The sequence below is a fragment of the Phaenicophaeus curvirostris genome, chromosome 8 (genome assembly GCF_032191515.1).
Source record: "Phaenicophaeus curvirostris isolate KB17595 chromosome 8, BPBGC_Pcur_1.0, whole genome shotgun sequence".
NCBI lineage: Eukaryota > Metazoa > Chordata > Aves > Cuculiformes > Cuculidae > Phaenicophaeus > Phaenicophaeus curvirostris.
Genome location: NC_091399.1, coordinates 23,283,934 through 23,297,091, shown reverse-complemented (window position 1 = coordinate 23,297,091; position 13,158 = coordinate 23,283,934). Strand labels below are relative to the sequence as shown.

The following is a 13,158-nucleotide window of genomic DNA, read 5'->3' as shown; positions in this document are numbered from 1 at the left end:
TGCAAGTAGTTTTAGGCGTGTTTATATATTAAATAAAAAATAAATGTAAAAATGTGAAAAGGGATTATGATTTCTTTTAAAAAAGTCAGTTTTACCACTTGAATGCTAATAATTACTAAAACAAAGCACTAAGGAGTGAAAAAGAACTGACCTGAGCTTTCAGAACAAGTGGAACAACCCTAATTTCACAAACATCACAGCAGTGATTTCTTTTTGCCATGAAGCAGAGCTACCAGCAGGGCTGTGCAACAACTGCAAGGTGCCTCTAGGTGGCACAGAGCTTATTGCTCACTTGTGAATCATAGAATCATAGAATCACCAGGTTGGAAGAGACCCACCGGATCATCGAGTCCAACCAAGGGACCCCTCCAGGATTCACTGACATCAGCCTCAATTGCTGTACAGTTCATAAAAGGATCTTGTAAACTCCTGACCACATCCACTACTGAAATCCACTGTAATGTTAGGTCAGTTCTTTAGAAGTTTCTAACTCCTCCTTTCTTAAATTTCAATTTTTTTATTTATAGACATTATACAGTGACCAAGGGGTGAGCTGTTCTGTGCGCCTGTAAATCCAGAATGTGTGAGCAGGTGCTGAATGCCAACACAGAGACAACTTCCCTCATGGCAAGAAACAATTCAGAAAACAATCTGTCAAGAAAAATGTATCTTTAGACAAATTCTTCTATATGGGAATAATCTAATCTATTGATTTATTTGCATAAATACTTCTAGAAGGAATTCAGCAAGAACTAGGAGCTGCAAGGTTGGCAAGCACTATAACAGAACAGTCAGAATCATCGAATGGTTTGGGTTGGAAGCGACCTTAAAGGCCATCCAGTTCCATACCCTGCCATGGGCAGGGACACTTCCCACGGGATCAGGGGCTCCAAGCCCCATCCAACCTGGCCTTGAACCCCTCCAGGGATGGGGCAGCCACGGCTTCTTTGGGCAACCTGGGTCAGCACCTCACCACTCTCATAGGGAAGAAATTCCTCTTTATGTCTAGCCTAAACCTGCCCCTCTCCAGTTTATACCCATTGACCCTCGTCCTATCACTGCATGCCCTTAAAAATGCCTCCCCAGCTTTCTTGCAGCCCCTTCAGGTACCAGAAAGTTGCTATAAAGTCTCCTCAGAGCCTTCTCTTCTCCAGGCTGAACAACCCCAACTCTCTCAATAATAATAGAATCCAGGGCACAAGGAGCCACTTCAGACAGCTCCAGGAAACGAATGAACCAGAAAGGAGTTCTTAGAACACCTCAGCAGTGGCATTTGCTGTTCAGATTCTAAGCAGTGAAGAGTTACACGTTTTTACCTACGTCTGCACTTGCCAAGAGCTGTTCAGCACCCAGTTCCCTGTGAAGCTACTCCAGATGAAAACTTCCTCAAGGGAACGACCCAGAGAACAACGCAGTTTCCAGCTGCAGCGTAATTATCAGCAGAGACTATTCGGAACAAAACCTCACTCAATATTATGACTTCTACTAAGTGTAGATTCTTATCTCCCCATCAGCCAGGATCCTGGCGGCTGGGAGGTTACAAATCATTTCCCAGCTCTGGCTGGAGACGTGGCCTTTTGCCAGCAAAGCACTTAAGAGCTCACTCTGTTTCAGCAGACGAGAGGCGGTGTCAGGAAAACCTGAAGTACCAGCTATCTCAACACAAAAGAGCTTCAACCTTGCTGTGAAAGTGTTGCTTTCTGCACTGAAAAAAATTAAATATAAAATTAACATATTCATTGCCCTTCATTTATCTAGATACTCTTTAATTAACAAAACATGCAGAAATGATCAGGCTATTACTATATAAAGGTGTGGATCTGTTAGAGCAAGTCCAGAGGAGGCTACGAAGATGACCCAAAGGCTGGAGCTTAGAGCAGCTTCCAGTACTGAAAGGGGCTGCAGAAAAGCTGAGGAGGGGCTCTTGGTCAGGGAGGGCAGGGACAGGATGAGGGGAACGGTTTTCAGCTGAAAGAGGGGAGATGGAGATGAGGTCTTAGGAAGAAATGTTCTCCTGTGAGGGTGGGGAGGCTCTGGTCCAGGTTGCCCAGAGCAGTGGTGGCTGCCCCATCCCTGGAAGGGTTCAAGGCCAGGCTGGATGGGGCTTGGAGCCCCTGATCCAGTGGGAGGTGTCCCTGCCCAGGGCAGGGGTGGGACTGGATGGGCTTTGAGGTCCTTTCCCACCCAAACCATTCTGTGATTCTATGCCTTTTTGCACTGAAAAGCTCTTGCTTTCCTTTTGTCTGTTTTCCTGCACGGCTGCTAATGTGGATGCTGAATAGCAGGAATGTTTGGAAATTACATCCATTTCCACTAGGAATTCCCTTACATTTGCAGAATCCCACTCCCTCCAAGCTCTTTCCACAGACATTTGCCAGCAGTGCTATTAGTCACCGACCCTCACGCCCTCCAGCTCCTCAGCAGTTCAATGGGATCAGGACATGAGCTCTGGAAGGGCACCAAGAGCAAAAAAACTTTCCAGGAACCATGACAATCCCTTCAGTCAGCACATTTCCCTGCTCCAACATTAGTTCATTCAATCACATTCTGTGTTTCATTTGAAGGAGAACTTAAAATGAATATTCAGCATTAATTCTGACTGGATGCAGCTACTGAACCTCATGGAGATGCCTTACTAAAGCTTTCTTACTAGTTATTATCAAATTACAAAAGGAAGATTTCTGCATAAAACCCCAATCTCTCTAAACTGAGAAAAGGATCTGTGATTTTATATTCTCAAATAAGAAGTGGTTACAGTACTTCTGTCTTTTTTTCTCTTTTTTTCTCTACACAATTTTAGAAATGTCAGTATTCTCACAGTTACTGGACTTTGCTCTTTGCCATTTGCGCAGCTGCGTGACAGTGTCAATAATGTGCCAAGCACGAAGAGAAAAAGAGTAGGAAAAAAAAAAGATTTGAAATGAGCTTTTTTCCCCTACGTGTGCCAATCCAGCCAAAGTTTAATGCCAGCACTTGTAAAGGGCAGAAACAAAACTTTAATTTTTTTCTTACAGACTTTCAGTTCTGATTTTGGAAAGGGTGGAGGAAGGAATCCAGCACTACAAATTACAACCGTACCATTGCAATTTGCCAGAGAACAACAAAAAAGGCAATCACAGATTACAGCGCACAATACAGGAAAGCTTTGCAATTCACTGCTGCTGAGATGTCAGTAAAATGATGCCCACTCTGCTTTGTGCTTTTGTCTAATTGTTCATGGCAAATCTGTTCGGTCATGCTCACTGAAACACTAGTGATTGACTTTGTTGACAGAAACTTAAAATCACTATTTTTCCAAATGTGATGCATCATCCTTTAGAGCCATCTAATGCATCTACATTTTATATGCAACACAGGTTAGTATCGTTGCATTCACACCAAGTAGTATCTGGTGTAGTCTACATTATAGCATGAGCAAGTCCCTACAGCAGCCCTTCAAAACACGTCCTTCACAGACCTGCTCTGCTGCTTGATAGCCAAGAAGGTGGCTGCTGATTCACCTGACTGCTGAGCACACCAAGACCAGCCACCAGTCAACAGAAGATTGATCATTAACAGACCTCTAAGATCAAGTCCAACTGTCACGCGCCATTGGACATCCAATCCATGTGTCTTGGCACAAACATGCCCTTGAAGAAACCTTACTGCTTTGGTCTCCTCTGAGAGCAGGTCTAGCGGCACCTTCCCACTTAGTTTGGTAACAGAACAACATCCAAGTGCTCAGCTTGGAGAATCACAACATTAAGGACCAAGTCTTGAAGCATTCTGTAAATCTACAATGGAAGAAATTAAGAGCTTTGGTAAGAACTTCAACGTAGAGCCACTCTGAAGACCAGATGGGATTTCCAGAAGCAGCTTGGCACAGTTTGGTTAGAGCTACACTTGCTGTTGAACTCTGTTTAACTGTCTCTTTAATCAGTCAACCCACAGGGCACACCACAGAATCATAGAATGGTTTGTGTTGGAAGGGACCTTAAAAGCCATCCAATTCCAACCCCCTACAGCGGGCAGGGACACCTCCCACTGGATCAGGTTGCTTCTAAAGCCAACACCAAAACCCAAGAACCAAAGCAGTGTGGGTGTTTAAAACCAAATAAAACCCATGTCATTATTAGGTTGCCTTACTCTAGAAAGAACATTCAGAGTTAAATAATTCCGTGTAAAGCAACACAAATCAAGTTTTATCTATCTGCATGTCCCTTCTTTTCTAGTGAAGTCTCACCACAGCTTTGCCTGAAAAAGGACAAGCCTCCAACATGACAAATTCTATGCAAAGTACCTATGAAGGTTTGTGGGAACAGACCAGGACCTAGCGGGCAGAGACCGATTTATCATAACTGCTCTGAACAAAATATAAGCCACAGCAGGGTGTCATGAACAAACATTGTTCAACGCTAGTAAAAAGTCAAGGTAAATAAAAGATCTCTGCAAAATTAACACGTATTTCTTAGAAAGAAGATCAGAAAAATGCACTTCTGTCCAATAAATTTATGAAAGGGACAGTGAAAGATTCTGTGCAAGCAGAAAGTATAATTCTGCAACAAGAACAGCTATGCCAGACCAAGCAATTAGATCAGCTATAAAATGGTCTTTTTTGCTAGATTTCCTTGCAAGTTATTTGATGCAATATTGAAACAGAAGGCTCTGTTATGACTGCATTCATGGCATTGTTTGCACATCAACCTCAAACCATCATGTGATGAGACAAACTTCATTTTTTTAATTTTTTGACTACTCAAAGCAGTCAGTGATTCACTTGCAAAATACATGTCTTTTTGGCTGTTTACTATTATTTGAATGTATCCTTTTCCTTCGTAACGCTATTGCCTTGAGCATGAAACACTGCATCTGAAGCCCACACCAGTACCTTCCTGGAAGAATAAGCTAACAACTTCAAATTAAAATACTGTACACATGAAAACAGTTCTGTTGAAGATAATGACTAATGCTCCCTCTGCGCCAGATGAAACCCATTTATAACCCTCAGAACACAACTGAAGGCACATCTGAAGGAGACTATCACCCACATTCTTGGGGGATAATTAACTGTGATTCGTTAAGAGTGAAATTCAACTATAAAGTATTCTGAATACATGTAGAAGCCTGTTAAAACCTTGTTTGATTTAATTCACATTAACAATAAACATTATGTCCTTCATCATACACTGTAAACACAGGCAGTGTGGGTTAAGCCAGTCAGATTGAAGTCAGTTAAACCACTTCCCAGTTGTTCCACCAATAAAATAAAGCTCTCTAGAAAACTCAACTTTTGACTGTTCATCTTCAGCTGCACAACAAAGCAGAAAAATGTGTAAACTGATGAAGAATACACTCCATAAAGCACTCACTGAAGATACACAGTGCTTGGTGAGCAGCCCACATTCAGGCACGTGACAGACCCCAGTTCTGTGGCAACGTACCAAGAAGAATATTCAGCTTGCCACTGCAGGACTTCTGCACTGAAAAACATGCACTGGGCAGCCAACCCTCATACGGCCGCCCAGAGAGCGAGCACGAGACCTCCGTCCCTCCCACTGCTCCCTTCTGCCCATCAGCACCTCAGGTCTCAGATGGACCCTGCCTATGAGTGGGTGGCTTATTTCAGCTCTGATCTGGTGTGGCCAGGCCTCCCAGCTGCAGAGGAAAGACTGAGGAAGCAATTCTCTGCTGACCTGCATAGAAAACGCCAAAAAGCCAAGCGGATGAATGAAGCCTGCCAGGCCTGCTCCCACTGTTGTGTGCGGAGTCAACTATAGACCTCAGCTGTTCTAGTACCTGATCTACAGCAGCTGGCAGGACAAAAAAGTGTGTTGTAGTTTTTGTTGATCATTAGTTATGATTTGCATTTAAATTTCGCATTCGCATTCTCGTCTGCAGGCTGAACAACCCCAACTCTCCCAGCCTGTCCTCATAGGGGAGGTTCTCCAGCCCTTGGATCATCTCTGTGGCCTCCTCTGGCCTCGCTCCAACAGCTCCATGTCCCCCCTGTGCTGAGGACTCCAGAACTGGACACAAGGCTCCAGGTGGGGTCTCACCAGAGCAGAGCAGAGGGGCAGAATCCCCTCCCTCGCCCTGTATATTGTATGGCCAGAACAACCATCACTTCTAATCCAGATCTTCCAGACATATTTAAAAAAAAAAAGGCATCCATTGGAGGCGGATCAGAAATAATAATCTACATTTTTTGCTTCCACCTCTCCAGCAAATATGAGTGTGTCTCTACAAGCATGTCTTTTCTGTACAGGCCACATCATTTTTTCCTGTAGCTCGTGGTTTCTGTGTGGACTTCCACAGCACCATACAGATCTTAGGCTACTGCACTGCCAGATTCACATGCTTGGCAACGTTTCCCATGTAGCTGGTGTTTATTCTTTACATTCCTTGCAAATAAAGTTATTTTGTAAACGAGAACTATGCAACCAGGCTTGGAAAACCCCTTTGTAAACACACCGTACAATTCATGAGTGGAAATGTGCCTGAGAAAACACACAAGCCTCATTGAAGGTGTAATCCATAACACCTGGATTCAAAACAGAGCAGATCCTAATCGCATAGGCACATGGGGAACTATTATGTATGCAAAAAGCCTGAATATTTAAATTAGCATTAAAAAATTATTACTAATACAATAATGTTTTGTAAAGCAAACCCATTTCCCTCTGATTTTTGTAATTTAGATCTTAATGACATCCAATTTATCCCTATAAAACATTTCTTACCTCAGGTCCTGGAGGACCCAATGGTCCACGGGATCCAGGATCTCCAGTTTTCCCCTTAAAAAAAAAAATCCAAACTGTTAGAATTTTGATGACAGTTGGTTTTAACAACAGATTGTTATGAAGATTTTCAAAACATTTATCAAACGTAAAGCCAGCAGAATTGTTGAGATGATTTTTTCCATTAAATAGGAACCTTTGTAACTGCCTCTCTTTGGATTCAATTAAGACAAGTTCTTCTTTGTACCTCTTTGAAATCACAACAGAAAATGCAAATTAGCTTTAAATAAAATTGGGAGGTTTGGAATGGTCCAAGGAGTTGCATTAAAAAAAACCAAACCAACTTTGAAATAAAAAACTTTTTTCATAATAAAAACTATGTACTCTTTAAAAGTCCAGGATGTAACTTCTACGATGCTGGTTTGCATACTTACCTACATAAAGTATCCAATCATGGCCATAGAAACAGCAGTTTTGTGATTAGTAACAGTAAAATGAGGTCCTATCCACACATCATAGTTTCTCCATTTTATGCAAGTACCGACACACTTAACTCACCAAAATATTTCGCTCAATTTTATCTGGTTTTCCACATTTATTGTTCCCTGAGCAAAATTAAAGCCTGACCTGGAAAATCTCTTTTTTGACTATTATAGTAAATACTTTTATTGTAAATGTATTCTGCAAAGTTAAACGTTATATTATTTGCAGGACTGAGGTCTCATATCTGAATTTAACATAAGTCAAGCTGGTCACATTCAGTTTATGTTTAAAATCCACGATGTTCAGGACTGGGCTAAAGCACATGCTTATCGTTAAAGCAACACGGTTATGTCTTTAAAGGCAAAAAGGACAAATTTTCCCATCCAGGCTTAAGCAGATTTGTGTAAGGGTTTTTTTCAGGATTAGTGCTTATAATATAAATTCTCTGGGACAAAGAAAGCCTTTTTTTATTGAGTTTAAGTGCCTATGACATTCATGAGGTCTAAGTAGGTTTATCAGATAATGGCTTGATGGCACATAAGATTACACAGCTTAGACCTTATTCTTTGTGCATTTGGATTTAGGCAGCTTCTAGAGAATTCCATGTACTGTGAACATAAGATACAAAGAAGTATCAAATATCATAGAACCATGGAATGGGTTGGGTTGGAAAGGACCTTTAAGCCCATCCAGTTCCAAGTCCCTGGCATGGGCAGGGACACCTTCCACTATGTAGTAATTTACTGAGTGAAAAATAAATCAATGTGTAAACTTACTGGGGGTCCTGGCTTTCCTCTGATCCCTGGGGGTCCTGGTAAACCCAGAGCACCCTGAAAAAAAGAAGGCTATTAAATGCACATGAAAATGCATTGTGGTGTTATGTTGGAAGCAATAAATAAATGGCTACACTTTGCCACCTGAAACAGCCTTTGAAATAATTCTAAAGGATTAGAAACATCTTCTAAGATACAACTTGCATCAAAAGAGTTCTCACAGGATGTGCTATTTCAGTCACTTCTGATGTAGTGGCCAAATGGGAAAGAAGACAGTTATTTATCTTGGTTTGGGGATATGAAGGAGCACGCCAGACCATGTGCTGCTCCAACCACAGCTGGTCCAGGTGAGCTGCAGATGAACCTCGAAGTTCAAGGGAAAAACATCTTTTACAGGACCTTCTTAGCAGGTCTCAGATCATACCATAATTCTTGTCTTGTCTGATCATCTGGCAGTCAGAATTCTGCCCCTGCCCTTTACCTGTCTTAGTTCACTACTTTCCATGACAAAGTTTAGCACAGCATTTCTTAAAAACATGTTCATTCTGTGGTATCCAGTAACATTTACTACTGTGCCCTGCTTTTATGCCACTGACTTATTGCATTTTAAGAGACTCAGAAGCCTGAGGAAGTTGTTGCAATCGGACAGTTTTGTAAAACAAAGCAATTTTAAGTTACCTTGTCTCCTTGGTACCCTTGGTCTCCTGGCTCTCCTGCAAGGCCATTTTCACCCTAAACAACATATTATTTTATACAGACATCCACCTATGGCTTCAAATGGGGTAGTTATCAGCATTAGAGAATGAAAAAGGTAACTTCAATATTCAGTATTTAAAATTAACACAGATCTTTGAATGACAATGCAAGATGTTGCCCTGAAGCACCCCCTCCAGGAAACCCTGTAGACCCAGCACTGGGTTTTGTTACACACAGTAGTGAGTGCTCTGTCCAGGAGTAAATCTGTCTAAAATACCAGAGCCTGAGACTGAAGTCATTAAAAAAAAATAAAAGTCAGAAAAGGAAAGAACTCAAAAAGAGGGGAGGCTTTGTCAAGTACATGATTTCCCTCAAGATTTAATGAGTCTAAAAGAACTATATATCTCTAAGATAATGGAAATATTTAAATCACCTTATCACCTTTGATTCCAGGCTGTCCCACACTCCCTGGGAGACCCTGTTAAAAAGAAGAAAACAAATACCCAGTGTTTGTCTCTACTTTGGAAAGCAGCACAGGCACCAGGCTGAGGGATTGAGCACCGTACCGTGGGCCCTGGAATCCCTGATGGTCCACTTGGTCCTGCTGGCCCAGTGCCTCCCTGTGAGACAGCGAGAAATGTAACTGTTTTAAACACTAGGAGTGCAATCTCTAGTCTCATGAGTGGTTCAAATATTTCAACTGACAAGAACATAATGAGTCATGGCTGCATGACGAAGGCTGGAAGCCACAGGGGTTCCTTGACCAAGCTTGTGTGTCCTCACTACAGCAATGCCATAACAACCCAAACCAGGCAGCAACAGACTTCTTATAGGAACATTTTATGTTATGAACATATCATTAAAAAGATAATAATGGAACACAACTGTGGTACTTCAAAGAAGAACTTAGATGACCATCAGTGTAAATTAAACAAACTTATCAAGAAACAGATCTCTAGATACCAAAAAAACCCAAAACAAACCCTAGAGACAACCACGATTTCTTCATTCAAGTATAAACATACTATGTTCTCCCAAATGTTATGAGCTATGAACATGGCTGGGTAGCCAGCCTTGATTTAGACAACATCGAGAATCAAATCCAGGTCCTCTTTCAGTAAACACATGGATTTCTTCAAATATGGGAGTAAGACTACGTGGTATAAAAGTACCAGTCCTTCCCACCTCCTGTAGGACTCATTCATGTCATGGAGCTTCTCTGGTGCAACTGTATTACACAACTACAGCTTGCAACTCCATAACAAGAATCAGGACCTTATTCTAAAACCATAAAAAAGCTATTGAATGTGATACTGTATATAGGACAAAGTAATTTTGCTTATGAATTAATTCTGCTTAGAATTTAGTAGCTACGTACAGGAACAATGAGGGCTGTAGAAGTTAAAATGTATAAAAGTATTGCACTTCCTCAAAGAGTAACACTGGCTCTAGGGGTAAAAACTAGCAAACTTGGTTATTTCCAGTAAAAAAAAAGACGACAGATCAGAAATAAGTATGTAAGTCCAAACCTAGTGTAGAACTACTTGATATAATCAATTTTGGAGAGTGATTTAAATTGAAATCACGGGTAACTAAAACAAAACCTGTTTCAATCCCTGGATTCTTATATTTGCTTTAATTATTTCACAAAGATACAACACAAATATTCTAAGGAAGCCATGTCAAAGTAAATAATAAAAGTTTACTCACTCTTAGTCCTGGAAATCCAGGAGGACCAACACCACCAACAACTCCCTTCAAAGAAAATGAGTTTTAGATTACCTGAATTTTACCATGTTCAAAAATTCCCAGTGAGAATACAAACAAAAGTGATGGGCAAAGCAGTCAGTTGGGATTTTTATAGAGAGTTTCTGAAGAATGACAGCTTATCACTGCACAGGGGAACATGCTTATTAAAATCCCCAGGTCTTGAATTAGATCAGTATATTTGCATCGTGAAATCAATCCTGCACTACCAAGGAACAGGAGGTTTGTTACCATATCTAAAGTAGGAAGAAGAAAAAAGAAATTTTTTGGGGTGGAAACAGCACTCAGAGCAAAGGGGAATTTTTTATACAAGTAAATCAGAGCCCACTCTGACGCTGACCAACACGACATGGCTGCTGGGCATGGCACAGAGGACAACTTCGTGCTCTCCTACCTCCTCTGGTGCCAGCACATCTTCTCCAGCCTGGTCCAGCCTAATCACAGGGGAAGCTGAGTGCTCTAACAAAATCATCTGAGGCAGATGGACATCCTCAGAGGACTGAGAGGATGTCGTGGAAAGGAAAGTTGCAAGGACAGGCTGAGAGAGTTGGGGTTGTTCAGCCTGGAGAAGAGAAGGCTCCAGGGAGACCTTAGAGCAGCTTCCAATACTGAAAGGGGCTGCAGGAAAGCTGGGGAGGGTTTCTTGCTCAGGGAGGGCAGGGACAGGACAACGGGGAACAGCTGGAGCTGAAAGAGGGGAGATTGAGATGAGATGTTAGGAAGAAATTCCTTGCAGTGAGGGTGGGGGGCCCTGGCCCAGGCTGCCCAGAGCAGGGGTGGCTGCCCCATCCCTGGAGGGGTTCAAGGCCAGGCTGGATGGGGCTTGGAGCCCCTGATCCAGTGGGAGGTGTCCCTGCCCATGGCAGCGGGTGGAACTGGATAATCTCAGTTCCTCCCAACCCAAACCATTCTGTGATTACGCCGTTAAGCAGAAGAATTTAGGTATGGAGACAAATGTCATTAGTGTCAAGTTAGCACATGGGAACAAACATCTTCTCTTCACGTTCCTGCCACCACAGGCCTCCCAGGCAGGCCCTGCTCTCCACCGCCAGCTCACAAACAGCTCTGTAAATATCCCATTCGACTGCAGCCCCCCACAGCTGCAGCTCTGGCCCCTTGCCTGAACAAGCCCTGCAGGGAGGGTTGTGCGGGAGGAGGGGAGGGGGTGCTGCCTGTCTGAGAAGGCAGCAAGATCACCAGCTGTCTTGGCAGATTAGAAGGAACTTGTTTGCAAATGCTTGTGTCAAACCAGGCTTCTTTGTAAAGCTCAAGTCTGTAATTTCAGATCCAGGCTTTCTGAGCTGGTTTCTACTAAAGTACTGTTGTACTGCAGATCTTGTGGAGAGAGCGGATCTGCTTCATCAGGAAAGGAGGGAGACTTTGGAGTACAGTCTCACCCTTTTATATCATTCACAAAGCAGCTGGTGATATAACTCACACCCTTTCAGAGGGCTTTCAAGATGAAAAGCCCCGTTTTTACATCACCTATGTTCCCAAAAGGTGAACTTCCCCTCAGGGAACAGAAATGCAAACTAATTATTTTCCTGTGTTCCAAATGCTGACACCCAATGTTCATAACTCACCTGAAAAATTAATGTAAACTTCTCTACAGAAAGTTTCTTTAAGAGTGTCAGGAAAGGGCAGGCCTTCAGAAAGGAGCCCATCTCCGCCCAGTTGCGGACTCTGGTCCATATCAGAACAACCTTTAGGCACACATTGATAACAATTTCCAAACAAGCACCCAGTGATAAAAGCAGATTCAAATCAGTTGCTCTTTTACCCAGCACTTATTGCTGTTCCCTTCTCTGGCCCAAAACCTTTTAACTGGTTTCTCGTATCACAGGAAACCTGAGTTTGGAGCCTACAGCCAAAGTTTCCCAACAAATACAGCAAGACAGCAAAGCTCTGTTGAGGGCAGCCAGTGAAGAGACGTGACTGTGCCATGGTTTGAATCCCATACCACGAGAGCACTTGAGCCTGCACACGCTGCCAAGGACAAAGCTGTTATCACCCTGATTATAATGCACTAAATGACATACTCGCATAATCTTACTCAGTAACAGCTCAAAGGACAAAATCAACTGTCAAATGCAGAAGCACACAAAAGCCAGGGGTTTGGCATGCATGCAGAAGCTCATTTTGTTAAGGTGATCTTAGAATAGTGGTTTAAACAAACAGCACGAACTCAAATCCCATGCAAATATTTCTGAAGATGAAACATTCATCAGTCATGCAACGAGGACAGCAAAGCATCCGATTCTCAAGGTAGTCGGCACTCGCAGCAGTGGAAACTTTGTTCTCTCAGCATCCTTCTTCTTTTCTCTCTCTTTTTGATACCACTGCTTATTACAGTACTATCCTAGCAATTTCCATGGAAAATCAAGAGTCTAGCACTTCTCGATGGACTTTAAGGCAAAAGTTCTTTTCATTTGGGTGGGGAGTTAACATCAAACGTTACAAATTTTACCCTGTTAATCAACAGCCACTCTGATACTTACAGGACTCCCATCTGGACCAGGGGGGCCTCTGTTTCCTAAGTCACCTGGAAAACCCTAAAGCAGAAGACTAAGTGAGAAGACTGTGCGCGGCGGGAGGATGCTAATGCAGTTTCCAATCTCAAACCAGAAGCAAGTTAAAATTGGAAACTCCTGGATAGCTTAAAAGACCTAAAATAATAAGGTTGTGGCACAAAACAAAACATCTGGCACTGAAGATGCACCACA

At 42.5% G+C, this 13,158-nt stretch overlaps 1 protein-coding gene across 2 annotated transcripts in view; it reads right to left on the bottom strand.

The window, feature by feature from the left end:
• The window catches only part of COL24A1 (collagen type XXIV alpha 1 chain), a 99,423-nt gene that overhangs the window by 58,778 nt on the left and 27,487 nt on the right, over nucleotides 1-13,158 (bottom strand). For both annotated transcript variants that reach the window (XM_069862784.1, XM_069862785.1), the window contains exons 13-19: nucleotides 12,934-12,987; nucleotides 10,379-10,423; nucleotides 9,235-9,288; nucleotides 9,102-9,146; nucleotides 8,651-8,704; nucleotides 7,976-8,029; nucleotides 6,720-6,773 (exon numbers count right to left, since the gene is read on the bottom strand). In XM_069862784.1, coding sequence (XP_069718885.1) covers nucleotides 6,720-6,773; nucleotides 7,976-8,029; nucleotides 8,651-8,704; nucleotides 9,102-9,146; nucleotides 9,235-9,288; nucleotides 10,379-10,423; nucleotides 12,934-12,987 — 360 coding nt within the window. The remainder of the gene's footprint in view (nucleotides 1-6,719; nucleotides 6,774-7,975; nucleotides 8,030-8,650; nucleotides 8,705-9,101; nucleotides 9,147-9,234; nucleotides 9,289-10,378; nucleotides 10,424-12,933; nucleotides 12,988-13,158) is intronic.